Genomic DNA, 18,135 nt, shown 5'->3' on the forward strand with positions numbered 1-18,135 from the left:
CTGTGATCAGCGGCAGCTGGATGCAATCATCGCATGCCAATGTGCATTGGCTCATTTAGTTTACACTCGAAGTGGATTGGTCTCTCTAAGCGAGATCCCATTTCGTCGGTCACCGATGGGACTCGGAGTGACCGACTGAAAGGGAACTATAGATTGTCTTGGCATTTAACTGAAATAAATAAGATTAAGTTGAAGTACTTTAAAATGACTAATACCGAGAAAAAAAAAAAAAAAAAAAAAAAAAAAAAAAAAAAAAAAAGCAAAATAGAATTTTTAAAAAACAATAAAAAATAAAACTGAAAATAAAAAAATAAAAATTAATTTTAAAATATCAATAAATATTATTTATAGTAAATAAATAATACTAAGATAACACTGAACCCATCAAACCCAACATTTACATTTTTACATTTATTCATTAATATGCTTTATCCAAAGCAACTTACAGATGTGGAATAAAACAAGTCAACAAACTAGATCTGTCCAGTTAACTAGCTTTGGGTTGCTAGTTATTTTTTAACAGAGTGCCTAAACATTTTGTGCATGGATTGCAAAGATGCATATATCTAGTCTAAAAAGATGATTCTGTCTGCTCAAAGTCACACATGCAAACCAAAGCACATCTCAGAAAAACGGCAAGTGCTTTGAAGTGGAAAGGAAACACATTATGCAGCCGTCACATAACACGGATGAGCTGCATTAAGGTCTCTATGCTTTTAATGAACCGTTCGCTTTGCACCTGCTGCCACCCAGGATACAGCTTTCACAGTCTCTAATTAGCCAGCTAGTCAAAGTGCAACGTTAATTTGGCTCGGTGTGTAAAGCCAACGCAACTGTAAGGCCTGCAGTCGAGGGTAAAAACGACAAGCGCAGGAGCGCAGGACCCCGCAGGGCCGGTCTTAATGAACTGAACTGCAAGCAGTACGCGGGATGAAGGTCAACTCTCACCCGCTCCACGAAGTAGGTGAGAGGCTCTCTGCCCCGCGGATCTGGTTCAGTCCAGCTCAGCACAGCGTAGGTGTCGCTAAGCTCACAAACTCGCATATCAGTGGGGGAGAACGGTACTCGGATTTGACCTGTGGACGGCAAAGAGGAGACATTGAGAATGGTGCAGAACACTGGCAACATACAGCATGCAGAAAAGAGCAGGAGAGCGAGGGACTCATGGAGAACGGGTAAAGGCATGGTCACACTAGACCAAGGTTATTATTAACTAAAACCATAAAAACATTGAATTATTTGAAATAAAATAAACATTAACTGAAATAAAAAAAAAATAAAATTTAAAATAATAAAAAATAAAACAAAAATATATAAATATAATATTTCGAAGTATAAAAAAGGCAACATTTCTCATTTTCGTTTAGTCCTAATTTGAGGTACTAAAAGAACTAAAACTAAATATACTAAAACTAACAAATAACAATTAATAAAAATTATACATACATTTAATAAAACCTAATAAAAGTGACAAAAAAAACTAAACTTAAATTTAAATTAAAATTAAAATGAAAAGAGAAAATATAAAAATAAAATCTAATTCAAAATATTAACAAAAACTATAATAGCACATAAATGATACTAAAATAATATAGCACTAGATGTCAACCCTCGGTTATCAGTTGTAGGAAAACGGTAGAAGGCTATGCAAAGATACCTATTTTTCAATAAATATGGGTTAAAATAACAAAACACTCTGAAATTTATTTTCAAGGACATTCAGTATTTGACCTGCAATATTTTTTCTCAACATTTTTAATGAAAGAAAAATGGCAATATTAAACAATAATAATAATAATAATACATAAAAACAATAAAATAAATACATATATAAAAAAAAATTAACTTGTGAAATGACAATGTTTTAATGTTTTTTAATGTTATTCTTACAACAGACTCATTCAGTAAATCATAGATAAATATTCCCAAAATAAAATACACATAAACATCACGATTCTTATTTTATAATTAGTATCTTCCTAATGCATGTAGGATGAAGAAAATATATACCCTCAATATCAATGCTTACTAAAATGACACTACACTAGATATCAGCCCTCACAGATCCACTGTAGGAGGCAATACAAAGATACCGAATTTTCACTAAACATGGGTTAAAACAACATAAAACATAAATGACAAATTTGTCATAGCAACAAGTTTGGCATTCAAATTTTTTTTCAAGGACATTATTAGACCTGTAATATTTTTACTTGAAATGAAAACTTGAAATGATAATGCAAATAGTGAGTTTAATGGTTTTTTAATGTACAACAGACTTGTTCAGTAAATCAGAGATGAATATTCCCCCAAACAAAATATGCATAATAAACATCATGATTCTTATTTTTATAATTAGTGGCTTCTTAATGCATTTCCATGAAGGATGAATAAAATATATAATCAATATAAATGCTTAGAGGGTTAAGCATTTAGATGCATTTTTATGTATGACTTAGTCGCCAAACTGTACTGAAATCAATTGCGAGTCAGTTAGGATGCTTCCTTAGCAGGCAACTGCCTATGTAGATCACAGACAGCAAGGCAGCTCACTAGGGTTTGTAACAGAGCTAATTTATCTAGTGATGAGCAATAGCAATAAAGACTGAGGCAGTTTTATTGTCTCTCAGCATTAAAAAGATGATGATATGTCTCTGAAGCTTAAAGATTTAAATGGTGTACGCTGTGCTGCTAACTGCCATGGCAACACCAGGGACTCACGGGCCATTATGAGGAGCGTAAAGAGCCCATATGAACCTGTTGAGTGGTTTTACCGAGTACTGCAGTGTGTGTGTGTGTGTGTGTGTTTTGCATTCATGCATAGAAACTTTTAGACATACTGGGGAGCACAGTCCACCTGCGAATGCTTCATATGAGATCTGCCCTATGAAACAGAGGAAATTCATCATCATAACTGTCCGAGCCGTAAATTTTTTAGGGTGGTTAATTAATGAAAAAGAAATACATCTTAGAAGAGATGACAGGAGCAACAAATCAGTTGTTTAAGGGTGAATCTAATGAATCCTGTCAAGAATATGTGCAGGTAATATTTCCCCTCAAAATCAAAGAACAGAAATATGAAATGAATTTTTTGCATTAAGAAAATGAAGCATCGTAAAATTATTTTCATGGCAATTTCTCATTTTTCCCTTAAATTCTCATTTATGTAATGTATCCTGCAAGGTTATTATCGTTAACTAAAACCATAAAAATAAATAAGAAAATAATAAAAAAATTAATTACTTGAAATAAATGTTAACTGAAATAAAATAAATTTTTTTTAACTTATTTTATTTCATTTTACAACATTTCTCATATTCCTTTAGTTTAACTTTTAGTTATTAAAATAACTAAAATTGAAAAAAAAAAAAAAATACTATAAATACATAAAAGACATGAAAAAAAACTGAAATGATAAAAACAAACTACAAATTTGCTAAATTACTAAAACAATAAAATAAAAATTTAAACTGAAATTATAAACATAAATGTACTACTAACATAAAAAACTAATACAAACTACAATATTGATAGATAAACAACGCTATATCCTAACATTATAATATTAAATGTTTTATTTATTTCTTTAAAAAGTTTCATTATTCTTAATGGTGAACCTTACTAGTAGATTCTCCTTACTATAATATATTTATGTTTGTTATTTAAATTAGAATTAGTGGCAGTTCAACAAATGCTGCCATTTTATATACATTTTATTCACAAATTAAATAATAAACATTTATTTTTTTGCACTACATTAATGATAATACATAAAGTAAGTTTACTTAATTGTTTTGAACATAATGGTTACAATACATAAAATCTTTATGGTGCTAAATTACTGTAGGCTTCATTCTTTATGAAAAATATAGTTAATTTTTTTCTTATGATTTTAGCATGGAAATCTGACTATTGAGTAGGGCTGCACAATTAATCGAATATCTAATTGGGATTACAATTACGGATGCCACAATTACGTAATCGTTCAAAGGCGCAATTACAAAAAATAAAAAAAGTCCACTTACATTATTCTGCGTGCTTAAGGTGTGTTTTTTTTTTCTACATGTTATCTTGCTATCAATGTTTTTCAGGAAGAGTGTTTTCAACTTATTTTCATATACAAATATGACATGCAGTTGCTTCAAATAATAGCATAAAACTATGCAAAACATCTTTTATTTTTTAGTATAACATTATAATTCCATGCATATTTTAACTTTTTTATTTAAAGAAGAAACCAAACCAATGTATAGTTGAGATTTGAGGCTTAATGCTATAGAAAAGTTTTTCATGAAGAGTGTTTTCCACTTTCATATCAATATATGGCATGCATTCAATGTAAATTGTAATAATCATAATTAATAATTGCAATTACACTTTTCCATGCATATTTTTACTTTTTTATTTAAAGAAGAAACCAAACCAATGTATAGTTGAGATTTGACGCTTAATGCTATAGAAAAGTTTTTCATGAAGAGTGTTTTCCACTTTCATATCAATATATGGCATGCATTCAATGTAAATTGTAATAATCATAATTAATAATTGCAATTACACTTTCAAGGGAATAATCGAAAATTATGATTTTTGTCATAATCGTGCAGCCCTACTATTGAGCACATTTTTTCCTTAAATTGTAATTTATGCAATGTATTCTGCAAGGTTATTATTGGTAACTAAAACAAACACCATAAAAGCATTTTCATTGCTATACTAAAATACCATTACTTTTTTTCTTTTGATTTCAGCATGAAATGTTCTTGACCATTTTGGTGACATTCAACCCTACAGTGTGATTTGATGCAATGAAACATCACATGATAAAGACTATCTCCTCTATCTACAGTAAATCTGAGCTTGTGTGTGAGTGTAGAAGCATGTATTTCTTCTTATCTCTTCGACCGACTGCATCAGTCTGAACTCATGAGCGTTGCGATCTACTCACCCTCCAGCTGGTCCTTAGTGATCACAATCTCTCTCCCGCGATCCACCTTCACCACTGACAGAGAGAGAGACGAGAAGAAAGCAGGAGATCAGAGATACAGATGGATGCTGCCAGTATCATATAAGAGACTTTCTTTATAATTCATGAAGACGCTCTTACCCGTAGTCCTGCTGGGCTCCAGGGGGTCAGAGGTCAGGATGGGGTCAGTGGGTTTAGACGGACGGCCCACGCCTGCCTGGTTGACTGCACACACACAGAACTGGTACATTGTGTTTTCCTTCAATCCCATGACAGGATAATGACACTCCCTCTGGATGACATCATTACAGCGTTCCCACTTCCCAACACCGATGTCACACCTGCACGAGAGAGAAGAGACTGTGACATAAGAGCATTTTGAACATAATAAACCACCAGAGTAATGATATGCATTTATTGCAGCTTTATCAGTAGTGGTGGTTGCCGTTGAAATCAAGGAGAACACTTTAGCAATCACCTAGCAACACCATGGCAACCACTCAAGCAACTGCATAACAATGCATTAAAAACTACTCTGAACAACTGTGCACCCCTAGCAACACCCTAGCAACCACTCAGAACAATCAAGCAACATCATAAAAATGCATGAAAAACTACTTTGAATATTTGAGCAACGCCCTAGCAACCACTCAAAACACTCAAACAACAGCATAACAATGCATTAAAAACTACTCTGAACTTATGAGCAACCCCCTAGCAACATCCTAGCAACAGACCGGCCACCGGTTTTAGCAATGCATTAAAAAACACTCAGAACTCTGCAGAGCAACCTCATAGCAACACCCTAGCAACACACCGGCCACAACATAGTAATGCGTTAAAAAACGCTCAGAACTCTGCAACCCCTAGCAACTACTCAGGACACCCTAGCAACAGCATAGCGATGCATTAAAGACCACTCAGAACTTTGCAACCGTTAGCAATGCCCTAGCAACTACTCAGAACACCCTAACAACCATCAAGCACTGCCCTAGCAACTACTCAGAACACCCTAACAACCACCTAGCAATGCCCTAGCAACTACTCAGAACACCCTAACAACTGCCTAGAAATACCATAAAAACACCTTAGCAACATCATAGCAACCACTCAGAACACTCTAATAACTGCCTGGCTTCGCTCTTGAACCATGCAAAACACCCTAACAACCATCTAACAACTCAGAACACCTTAGCAACAACATAGCTACACCACAGCAACCACATAGAACACCCTAACAACCACCTAGCAACATCATAATCACCACACAGAACACCCTAACAACAAGCTGGCTAATCGGAACACCCCAATAACTGCCTCACTCATGAACCATACAGACCTGCCTAACAACCAACTAGCAATATTATAGTCACCACTCAGAACACCTGTTCTGTTCTTGTGAGTTAAAAACTACTCTGAACTTATGAGCAACCCCATAGCAACATCCTAGCAACAGACCGGCCACCGGTTTTAGCAATGCATTAAAAAACACTCAGAACTCTGCAACCCCTAGCAACTACTCAGGACACCCTAGCAACAGCATAGCAATGCATTAAAAACCACTCAGAACTTTGCATCCCCATAGCAACTACTCAGGACACCCTAGCAACAGCATAGCAATGCATTAAAAACCACTCAGAACTTTGCATCCCCATAGCAACTACTCAGGACACCCTAGCAACAGCATAGCAATGCATTAAAAACCACTCAGAACTTTGCATCCCCATAGCAACTACTCAGGACACCCTAGCAACAGCATAGCAATGCATTAAAAACCACTCAGAACTTTGCATCCCCATAGCAACTACTCAGGACACCCTAGCAACAGCATAGCAATGCATTAAAAACCACTCAAAACTTTGCACCCCCTAGAAACGCCCTAGCAACCACTCAGAACACTCAAACAACAGCATAACAATGCATTAAAAACTACTCTGAACTTATGAGCAACCTCATAGCAACACCCTAGCAACACACCGGCCACAACATAGCAATGCGTTAAAAACACTCAGAATTCTGCAACCCCTAGCAACTACTCAGGACACCCTAGCAACAGCATAGCGATGCATTAAAGACCACTCAGAACTTTGCAACCCTTAGCAATGCCCTAGCAACCACTCAGTACACCCTAGCAACAGCATAGCAATGCATTAAAAACCACTCAAAACGTTGCACCCCCTAGAAACGCCCTAGCAACCACTCAGAACACTCAAACAACAGCATAACAATGCATTAAAAACTACTCTGAACTTATGAGCAACCCCATAGCAACACCCTAGCAACACACCGGCCACAACATAGCAATGCGTTAAAAACACTCAGAATTCTGCAACCCCTAGCAACTACTCAGGACACCCTAGCAACAGCATAGCGGTGCATTAAAGACCACTCAGAACTTTGCAACCGTTAGCAATGCCCTAGCAACTACTCAGGACACCCTAGCAACAGCATAGCGATGCATTAAAGACCACTCAGAACTTTGCAACCCTTAGTAATGCCCTAGCAACCACTCAGTACACCCTAGCAACAGCATAGCAATGCATTAAAAACCACTCAGAACTTTGCATCCTCATAGCAACTACTCAGGACACCTTAGCAACAGCATAGCAATGCATTTAAATCCACTCAAATCTTTGCACCCCCTAGAAACGCCCTAGCAACCACACAAAAGACATTAGCAACAGCATAGCAATGCATTAAAGACCTCTCAGAACATTGCAACCCCTAGCAACCATTCTGAACACTCAAGAAATAGTATAGCAATGCATTAAAACTAGCCCCTAGCAACACCCTAGCAATCATTTAAAACACCAAAGTTTGTCTATATAAAGTTTGACAAATATTGTCTATTTTGTCTTTTGTGTATTTTTATATAATATACTTTGAATTTGTGTATCTTCATTTTTATTATCTGTCTTAGCTATTATTTTTGTCTGACAGAACAATAAATGGCAATAAATGTCATTCTGATTCTAAAACTCTGTCATTAAAGTACAAAAAGGACAAACCAAATGTTTGGATATTTAGAAATTCAGTCAACTTTTCACTCAAACTATTATGCTTATAATTTAGTTTCATAATGGAAAAATAATTGTATAAAAAAAGGCAAAACAGAAGCATTTCCAGTGGTGGTCTCAGACATTTGGACTCCACAAGTATCCATAATAAGATGCAATTATCTTCAAAAACTAAACACAAGACAACAAGACAAAAACTGGCAGAACATTGTAGAGTGAAGCAGCATGTTGCTAGGAGACAGGAAGGTTAGGCACTCATACTCTCTCACCATGATGTCTTTCATTTCAAGTTTTATCCCTAGAAACAGCTAGAAGCTGCTCGGATCTCTCTTAAGATGAGAGCTCATGAGAGCGACCGTCAGAAGAACATCGTGGATCATGCTTCACCTCTCTATGAAGTAACCCTGCACAGAAGCGGCTCCGTCTGCGCTGGGAGGAATCCACGAGAGGAACACGTAATCCCGGTTCACATCAGAACACTTCACCTGTAGAGGAGAACCTGGAGCGCCGACCACAACCGCAGGTCCATCTACACACAGACAGAGAGAGATAGAGAGGAAACAAACTGACATATGGCACTGAGCTTGAATTTTCCAGATGTTTTTCCTGAAAAAAAAGGCCCTTGTAATCTCAAATGCATCTCCTCTGTTGTTCAGAAGAGGTCTCAACAATGTCTCAAATAGTGCTCAGATTTGACAAGATAAAAAGAATAAAATTTCAGTATGAACACATCAAACTCTTACAAGATCAAATCATCTGAGCTGCCATCCACGTTTATTTTAGTTCTATGAATGTCAACAATATTCTCATTCATCAGTGTCATTTTAGTATTATACATAAATTATAATTATTATTATTACATTTTAGTATTTAGTAATATTTTAAATTAGCTTCGATTTTTTTATTTGAGTTAGTTTTCATTTTAATTTGAGTTTTTTGTTGTATGCTTTTGTAATTTTTATTAGGTTTTTAAAAAATATTTCCGTTCAGCTTTAATTTATTTTTATTGCAGTTTTAGGCTTATTTTATTGCAGTTAGTTTAATTTAGTTTTCTTTGAATTTTTTTAGTTTACATTTTTAATCTAATATTTATATTTTATTTGAGCTTTATTTAACTTACTGAAACATTTTTTTGTGATAGTTTTAGTTTTAGTTAACAACAGCAAAACTGTCATTACTGTCTATTTTTATTTATTAATAATAAAAAATAACTGGGAACTTAATTTCAGGTGTTTCATCTAACAATTATATTTTTATTTTATTTCAGATTTATTCCGGTACCAAAATGATTTTTAATAGTTTTAGTTTTAGTTAACAATAACAAAACTTTCATTCATGTCTATTTTTATTTCTAATAAATAAATAAATAAATAAATGAATTAATGAGAGCGCCATTTATTTTAATTTAAGATTTGTATTTTTTATTTCATTTATTATTTATATTTTAAATTTCAGATTTATTTCAATAATGAAAATTATTCATAATAGTTTTAGTTTGTTAACAATAGCAAAACGGTCATTCATGTCTATTTTTATTTCTTAATAATAATAAAGAAATAACTGAAACAACTTTTTTTTTTTTTTAATTTCAAGTGTTTATGTAATTTTTATATTTTATTTTAGTTCAGCTTTATCTGAATACCAAAAATTATTTTTAGTAGTTTTGCTTTTAGTTAACAATAATCGTTCATGTCTATTTTTAACTTTTACGATTTTACCATTTATGTCTATTTTATAAAAAATAAATTACTGGGAACCCCATTAGGTTTCCCTGACCTGTTACTGAGCAGCCACTGAAAAATGAAATTTCCCTCCGCAGCACAGTTAAGCTTACTTCAGTATGTTTCTTAAAAGAGGACAGCTGCAGGGCTTCTCAAGCTCTTATCTGTTTAATCGCCACCAACAAGGATGAAACAGACTCATAAGAGCAACCTCCGGCTCCTTCCTGTTACCTGGCAGATTTGTAATGCAAATTTTTCCTCTGAGATTAAGCGAGGACATCACACGCAGCAGAGTGAAGCTCACTTTCTAATTACTACACTGCAGGCTTACAGAGCGGCCCACTTCCTTTAATGAAACAGGAAATTCAATTCCCGTCCTCGTCTTGCTTTTAAGGACTTACGCTGACAGGGGAACTCTGCTCTGGAAAGAACATCACAGATTCATGAGAATTATGTCTCTGAGGAGTTCAAGTTTTACATTTCTTAATTAGGAGAGACAGGCGGCAATTGTAACACACTAAACTTCTTCAATCGCCAATAATCTGGAGCGATGACACCCAACAAACGATCAGTTCAGCTCTTTCTCGCTCTGCCTGAGAGCAAAAACCCTGATTCTGTTCTGTTCTGTTCTGATGTTTTTTTGGACCCACTTTATATTAAGTGGCCTTAACAACTATGTACTTACATTTAAATGAATAATTTGGTACAATGCACTTATTGTGCACATACATGTTTTTACATTGTACTTATATTTTAAAAATACCTGCATGTAATTACATCTGTAATTAATTTATGTAATTACATTTATAATTACACAGTTGACCCATCCCTTACACCTTAACCCACCCTTAAACCTACCCATACCACCAAACCTGTCCCTAACCTTACCCGTATCCCACCTCAATAGCAGCAAAAGTGTTTTGCAATACAATATGAACACAATATGTACATTGCCCTTAATTTTTGATGTAAGTACACAATAGTTAAGGCCACTTAATATAAAGTGGGGCCGTTTTTTTTTCTCTAGATGTCCAGTAATTTTCTGAAGCCTTTCAATTTAGACTCATCTATATTTTATATGGAAGCCCATTTCCACCACTGAATAAAAAAATAAAAAAGGTAATTGAGACTTTTTATCTCCCAATTCTGACTGTTTTCTCACATTTGCGAGTTTTAAAATCAGAATTGTGTGTTATAAAGTCAGAATTCTCACAATTCTGATTTTTTATTTTTTTTTTACAATTCCAAGTTTATATTGCAATTTTGACTTTTTCCCACAATTCTGATTTTTTTCTCTCAATCGCAAGTTTATATCTCACAATTCAGACTTTATAACAAGCAAATGTGAGTTTAAATCTGACAATTCTGAAAAAAGAAGTCAGAATTGTGAGATATAGATTCGCATTTGTGAGAAAAAAGGCAGATTTGCGAGACAAACTTGCATTTGCGAGAAAAAAGTCAGAATTGTGAAAATAAAATCAGAATTGCAAAGTATAAACTCGCAATTGCGAGATATAAACTGGCAATTGCGAGAAAAAGGCAGATTTGCGAGACAAACTTGCATTTGCGAAAAAAAAGTCAGAATTGCGAGATATAAACTCGCAATTGTGAGAAAAAGGCAGAATTAGGAGGTAATAGTCAGAATCGCAAGACATAAACTAGCAATTGTGAGAAAAAGTCAGAATTGCAAAAATAAAATCAGAATCGCAAAGTATAAACTTGCAATTACAAAAAAAAATCAGAATTGCGAAAAAAAAAAAGTCAGAATTGTGAGATAAAAGTCGCAATTACCTTTTTTTATTTTTATTTTTTTCAGTGGGGAAACCGACTTCCATAATTTTATCTCCAGTTATGAATTTCTATGACAAATTCTTATTAATATTTAAGCTTATTTTAATATTTAAAATACTAAGAGTATCTGAGGATCTGACCTTTGACATAGACGTAGGCGCTGTGCTCGACGGTTCCCTCCCAGATGCGCAGACGGACGCTGTACAGGCCTTCATGTTCCTTGTGCACTCGCTTCAGGGTGAGATTGGCGGATCGCAGACCCGTCTGCAGCTCCACACGACTGGACTGATGCAGCACCAGCCCTGAGCAGACAGGTTTTATGTTACACGCATTTTCCGCCTGGTTACTATGCTGTTGCTAGAGTGTTCTGGGTGGTTGCCAGGTTGTGGCTCTGTGGTAAACTTGGCATTGTTGCACTGTGAGTCTTGTAAGATCAAATTCTTGTGATGTTACTTTGGATAAAAGCATCTACTAATGTAAACGTACAATTTTATTGTTATTTATTTATACAAAATTCCATGTTGAGCGTCTCACCATCTCTGTACCAGGTCACATCCTGTTGGAACGGCAGTAAAGCTGTGGTGAAACTGCACTGCAGAACCAAGTTGTCACCTTCTTTCACAAATGTTGGAGGAAAGGTGGAGGCCAGCTGAGCGTCCGGTTCTGGAACTGGGACTAGGACGAGAAAGAACAGGAAAAGTTAGCAAAATTATATTCTTCTTACTTCATTCATTAAAGCAATAAGACCCAAGAAGCCATGGGTTGCAGTGAATTTAGAACAGCTAAGGGGCGTTGTTATGCACGACACGAAGCAGAAGGCCTAAAACCCTCTTAGCTGTTCTAAATTCACTGTAAACCATATCTTCACTTGGCTTACTGCTTGTATAAAATGGTTTCCACACAATACATATATTAAAGGCAAAAGGTGTATTAATATGTAACTTTTTTTAAATCATTAAACGTCTCCTTCCGCTAGAAAAATAGTGACAGTATAGAAAGTTTCTGTAACTTTATTTATAATAGATCAGTGGTAACATGCCTCATCTGATGAAACAAACAAAAACAGATACTGGAACTGATCTCATGTGCTGTGTTATTAATTTTATAAGACAGTATGTAATATTTCCTCGCGTACATGCATATGCTCATCTCTCAGATCTCTCTTATAGTTTAAACCATACTGGTTCACGGCATAGCGTGAGTTTGCCTTTAAGAAACGTGTAACTTGAACATACAGTTCTGTACCTGAAACAGAAAACTTTTAAATAACATTCCATCTGCACTTCAGAAACTGTGGGCTTCAACACATACATGCAAATAAACGTTTCTCCCACACGGCAGCAGTTTATTTGAAAGGCAGGGTTGCCAGGTCTGCGAAACAAAACTAGCCAAATTGAATCAGAATCAGAATCAGAGAGAGCTTTATTGACAGGTGTGTTTACACATATGAGGAATTTGTTTTGGTGACAGAAGCTTCTACAGCACAAACAGAATGACAGTGACAAGACAAGACACAGATAATAAAAAGAATAAAATAGAATAAGTAAAAAAGAAATAAAATATACAACAAATTAAATACAAAATACTCAATATTCAAAGTAGAGAATAGATGGTATTTGTGTGTACAGGTGGTATTATGTACAAATGCAAGGAAATGTAAAAAGAGGTATGTGTGCTAAATAAATAAATGTCACATTTATTGCCACGTTAACTGTTCTTGAGATGGATTTCCTGAGGGAATCTGTTGAAGATCTGTGTGAAGATGGAGGCCAGCTGATCAGCAACGGTTTTTAGACAGGCTGGTGTAACACCGTCTGGGCCTGGTGCTTTCCTTCTCTTCTGTTTCCTGAAGACCTGACTCACATCATCTTCACTGATCTGAAGTGCAGGAGGGGGGGCGAGGGGGGTTGCTGGAGCTGTTGATGGCTGTGTAAAGAGATGGTCAGAGTGGGTGTGGGGTGTGAGACCGGGAGCTTCACACCTGCAGTAAAACTCATTCAAGTCTTCAGCAAGTTGTTGATTTGCCTCAATGCTAGGGGATGGTGTCTTGTAGTTCAGAATGGGTGTGGGGTGTGAGTCAGGGTTTTTCAAACCTGCAGTAAAACTCATTCAAATCGTCGGCAAGTTGTTGATTCTCCACAGTGATGGGGGATGGAATCTTGTAATTGGTTATGTCTTTCAGTCCTTTCTACACTGATGCAGGGTCATTGACAGAAAACTGGTTTCTCAGATTTTCGGAGTAGTTCCTCTTAGCCACTCTGATCTCCTTTGTCAGTATGTTTTTGATCTGTTTAGAGAAGACTCTGTCCTCACTCCTGTAGGCGTCCTCTTTGGCCTGACGGAGCTGTCTGAGTTTTGCAGTGAACCAAAACTTTTTGTCGTTGCTGTAAGTTAAATGAGTCCTGGTAGGAATGCACATATCCTCATAGAAACTGATGCATGATGTTACAGAATCTGTGAGCTCGTCCAGATCGGTGGTCGCAGCTCCAAAAACACTCCAATCAGTGTAGTCGAAGCAGGCTTGTAAATCCCGCTCTGCTTCATTAGTCCATCTTTTTACAGTCCTTATTACAGGTTTAGCTGAATTCAGTTTCTGCCTGTCGGTCGGTATAAGAGGAACCAGACAGTGATCAGAGAGCCCCAAAGCTGCCCGTGGGACAGAGTAAAACCGTGGACTTGGCAACACTGTTGACAGTGGGACAGAGGAAAACCGTGGACTTGGCAACACTGTTGACAGGGGAAGGGCGTGGTCTTAAAATGAAAGGTGAATGATGCAAACATAACGTCAGTAGGGGTCACTCATACTTCATTAAATAAATAACAAACAGTTATTTTGCTGAAATATATAATACATGGAATCGCGGGAACACATACTGATGTAATGAGGTCAAAGGTGTGTGTTTATAGAGTAATTTACAACGGCTTCGAACGCGGCTCAACCAATCAAAATAAAGGACTGGAGCCATCCGTTATAATATTTAATTTTGTATTTAATAGACATCATCACAGTTATATATATATATATATATATATATATATATATATTGTTTTCCCTTTAATTTCCAGTAAAAATCACCATTCCATTTCTCTGATACAAGACTACTCATCCACACCGCCCACTTCTACCTCTAACTCAGAATGAAAAATGAAGCCTTGCTGCCACAGTTTTCTACAGGAATCAAGTCTTTAATGTTTCAATTCAGTCACTTTTAATTACATTTATGAAGTGACAGGCAGTAAGTAGCTTTTGTTCGTGTTCTTCTTGCCTTCGGCAGGCTGTGAAAATGAACGTAAGAAAGGACTCAATTAAGCCATATGTTGTTGTACGAGCGGAGAAAATCATTGGAGTGTAATGGAAAAACTGTTCCATTTTCCTTCGAGTTTCCATTCCCAGCAAATAGCACCAAAATCCATCCGAAGGACGAGGACAAATATTAGTATAATGAGACAAATGCCACGACCCTTTGCGGGGGCCGTCACAGAGGGCCAGTGCTGATGATGTTTGAGAAGACGACGTGCTATTTGTTTAGCTATCATTCTCAGTGACGGAATAGGGAATTGAGGCGAGACGGAATTGGAAGTGATGGAAGTGATTCGACAACACAATTCCACATGCTTGCAAATGAATTGTGATGTTCTCTCATATCAGCAGAAGGGCTGTAATGGGAATTCAGATTCGTTTGAAAATGCTAGCTACTGTATATTAGATGGAGTAATGAAGTCGTTTTTGCTCTAAATGTGTGCTGCTCTGCAATAATACATGACAAAGTGTGTTTGCATACAAAATTGCATGCAACAATGCTAGGCTGTTATGGGTGGTTTCATTGTCAATATATTAAATATTCAAGCATCTCTCCTAATGCAATTTACTCTACCATTCAAATGTTTGGGAAAAAAATACAGTAAAAACAGTAATATTATGAAATATCATTACAATTTAAAATAGCTGTTTTCTTTGTGAATATCTGTTAAAATGTAATTTATTTCTGTGATCAAAGCTGAATTTTCAGCATCATTACCCCAGTCTTCAGTGTCACATGATCTTCAGAAATCATTCTAATATGCTGAATTGCTGCTCAAGGAACATTTCTGATTATTATCAATGTTGTGCTGCCGAATATTTTTGTGGAAACAGTGATAGATTTTATTTTTCAGGATTCACAGATAAATAGAAAGTTCAAAAGAACAGCATTTATTTGAAATAGTAATATTTTATACATACATACATACATACATATATATATAAAGCTAAATTTCTAAAATCTATTCAAAACCAATATGTAGTTCATACAGTGGAAGTGGTTGCTATGCGGTTGCTAGAGTGTTCCAGGGTGGTTGCTATATGGTTACTAGAATGTTCAGTGGTTGCTATGAAGTTGCTAGAGTGTTCCAGGAGGTTGCTATGCAGTTGCTAATATGTTCTGTCTGGTTGCTATGCAGTTGCTGGAGTGTTCTGTGGTTGCTATGCAGTTGCTAGTGTGTATTATCTGGTTGCTATACATTTGCTAGAGTGTTCTGTCTGGCTACTGCTATGGAGTTGCTAGAGTGCCCTGGGTGGTTGCTATATGGTCACTAGAATGTTCCAGGTGGTTGCTATGTGGTTACTAGTGTTTTCCAGGATGCTTGCAATATTGTTACTACAATATTTGGTTGTTGCTATGCAGTTGCTAGAGTGTTCCGGGTGGTTGCTATGCGGTTGCTAGTGTGTTCCAGGGTGGTTGCTATATTGTTACTAAAATGTTCGGTGGTTGTTATATTGTTACCAGAGTGTTCGGTGGTTGCTCGGCTGTTCCTAGAGTGCCCTAGGTGGTTGCTATATGGTCACAAGAATGTTCCAGGTGGTTGCTATGTGGTTGCTGGTGTTTTCCAGGATGCTTGCAATATTGTTACTACAATGTTTGGGTGTTGCTATGCAGTTGCTAGAGTGTTCCAGGTGGTTGCTATGCAGTTGCTAGTGTGTTCCAGGATGGTTGCTATGTGGTTACAATAATGTTCAGTCAGTGGTTGCTATGGAGTTGCTAGAGTTTTCCGGGAGGTTGCTATGCAGTTGCTAATATGTTCTGTCTGGTTGCTATGAAGTTGCTGGAGTGTTCTGTGGTTGCTATGCAGTTACTAGAATGTATTGTCTGGTTGCTATGCAGTTTCTAGAGTGTTCTGTCTGGTTGCTAGAGTGCCCTGGGTGGTTGCAATGAGGTTGCTAGTGTGTTCCAGGGTGGTTGCTATATTGTTACTAGAATGTTCTGTGGTTACTATGCAGTTGCTAGAGTGTTCCGGGTGGTTGCTATATTGTTACTAGAATGTTTGGTGGTTGCTATGATGTTGCTAGAGTGTTCTAGGGGGTTGCTGTGCGGTTGCTAGAGTGTTCCGGGTGGTTGCTAAACTTGCAATGAGGTTGCTAGTGTGTTCCAAGGTGGTTGCTATATTGTTACTAGAATGTTCGGTGGTTGCTATGCAGTTGCTAGAGTGTTCCGGGTGGTTGCTATGAGGTTGCTAGTGTGTACCAAGGTGGTTGCTATATTGTTACTAGAGTGTTCCGGGTGGTTGCTAGAGTATTCTTGGTGGTTGCATGACCAGATAAAATACTCCAAAATGCTGTTTATTTTGCATTAAGAAGAGCAAAGGCACTCACTGGGCATCCACGAGCGCTTCAGTGTCGCCTCGGCCCCTTCATGTGCTGCAAATGGAAGAATAAAGGAAGAACAAGGTTCAAACTCAAAACAAGTCAAGGAATCAGCTAAATAACATGATAAACATTAACTCACAGTTGACTATCAGCCTGGCGCTGGACGTCGCCTCTCCCAGAGAACTTTTCGCTATAACCTTGTATTCTCCGGCATCTTCAGCAGAACATCTGAAAAGAAAAGAAAGGAAAAGAAAAGAAAGAAAGAAAACTAAATTAGACAGCAGGCATATTTTATTGTTGAAGAGGTACAAAATAAAAGTATCTGCAATCTGTTCTGAGTATTTTTAAATGAATTAAAAATCAATATTTTTCAATGAATTAATTTATTGAACATTAATTGCATGGAGCACAGAAGCTCAAACATTCACCTTGTGTTTCAAGAAGGAAATGAAATGTGTTATTCAGGGCTTTGTTTTTTGTTGTTAATTAAAAATAAAACCATTAAAAAAATATGTTCGTTACTTGATATGTATTGTATTGTACTTGAAAAGTATTTTGTGAAAATATTTATTTATTTATTACATGAATATAAACATATGAATCTTTCAGGCAATATAACTGTTATTTTCCCTCTTGTTTTCTGTGATTTTTGTTGTACATTTATTTATTTATATTGTAATATATTATATTTATATCTTAAATATGCTAATTTTAGATAATAGAATTGTTATTTTCTCTTGTTTTATCTTATTTTTGTTGTGATTTCAACATAACCAAAATAAATAAACAAATTAAATAAAAGATAAAATAAAACAAATGAATAAAATAATAAAGTAATGCTTGGTCTCTAACTTACAAATAATTATTAACTATCATTCTGGCAGAAATTTCTACCTAAAATAACAAAAATACAAAAACAAAAATTAATATTGTATTTCAGCTAGTCGTTTAGTTTAACTTAAAGTAAACTAAAGCTGAATTAAAAATTAATGAAATGTATATACACATAAACCCCCCCCC

At 35.9% G+C, this 18,135-nt stretch overlaps 1 protein-coding gene across 1 annotated transcript in view; it reads right to left on the reverse strand.

Annotated features, from left to right (window-relative positions):
* Positions 1–948: 948 nt before the first annotated feature.
* LOC107665907 (myomesin-3-like) overlaps positions 949–18,135 on the reverse strand; it is a gene marked incomplete at its 3' end in the record, with an annotated part of 40,772 nt that continues 23,585 nt past the window's right edge. The window contains exons 7-14 of the mRNA XM_016456970.1: positions 17,255–17,343; positions 17,122–17,166; positions 12,027–12,167; positions 11,633–11,794; positions 8,368–8,509; positions 5,105–5,304; positions 4,946–4,999; positions 949–1,076 (exon numbers count right to left, since the gene is read on the reverse strand). Coding sequence (XP_016312456.1) covers positions 949–1,076; positions 4,946–4,999; positions 5,105–5,304; positions 8,368–8,509; positions 11,633–11,794; positions 12,027–12,167; positions 17,122–17,166; positions 17,255–17,343 — 961 coding nt within the window. The remainder of the gene's footprint in view (positions 1,077–4,945; positions 5,000–5,104; positions 5,305–8,367; positions 8,510–11,632; positions 11,795–12,026; positions 12,168–17,121; positions 17,167–17,254; positions 17,344–18,135) is intronic.

The sequence above is a fragment of the Sinocyclocheilus anshuiensis genome, unplaced genomic scaffold (assembly GCF_001515605.1).
Source record: "Sinocyclocheilus anshuiensis isolate Anshui unplaced genomic scaffold, SAMN03320099.WGS_v1.1 scaffold992, whole genome shotgun sequence".
Lineage (NCBI taxonomy): Eukaryota > Metazoa > Chordata > Actinopteri > Cypriniformes > Cyprinidae > Sinocyclocheilus > Sinocyclocheilus anshuiensis.